We start from the raw sequence: 376 nt of genomic DNA, 5'->3' as shown, positions 1-376 counted from the left end.
TACCACTTCCGGGCCCCCAGCCGCATCTTCTGGCGGACTGTGCGAGGCATGCTGCCTCACAAGACCAAGCGAGGCCAGGCTGCCCTGGACCGCCTCAAGGTGTTTGACGGCATCCCACCGCCCTACGACAAGAAAAAGCGGATGGTGGTTCCTGCTGCCCTCAAGGTCGTGCGTCTGAAGCCTACAAGAAAGTTTGCCTATCTGGGGCGCCTGGCTCACGAGGTTGGCTGGAAGTACCAGGCAGTGACAGCCACCCTGGAGGAGAAGAGGAAAGAGAAAGCCAAGATCCACTACCGGAAGAAGAAACAGCTCATGAGGCTACGGAAACAGGCTGAGAAGAACGTGGAGAAGAAGATTGACAAATACACACAGGTCC

At 57.2% G+C, this 376-nt stretch overlaps 1 protein-coding gene across 1 annotated transcript; it reads left to right on the top strand.

The window, feature by feature from the left end:
• Positions 1-6: 6 nt before the first annotated feature.
• LOC108524893 (60S ribosomal protein L13a) lies at positions 7-370 on the top strand (the record flags this gene model as incomplete). The annotated part of the gene is made up of 1 exon (XM_017865989.1): positions 7-370. A coding segment is annotated over exon 1 (322 nt), but the record flags the coding sequence as incomplete, so codon positions are not given.
• Between the last annotated feature and the right edge of the window lie 6 nt (positions 371-376).

This window comes from Rhinopithecus bieti, unplaced genomic scaffold, assembly GCF_001698545.2.
Source record: "Rhinopithecus bieti isolate Rb0 unplaced genomic scaffold, ASM169854v2 repeat_27710, whole genome shotgun sequence".
NCBI lineage: Eukaryota > Metazoa > Chordata > Mammalia > Primates > Cercopithecidae > Rhinopithecus > Rhinopithecus bieti.
The sequence above is the reverse complement of the archived record's forward strand: the minus strand, read 5'-3'. Positions and strand labels throughout refer to the sequence as shown.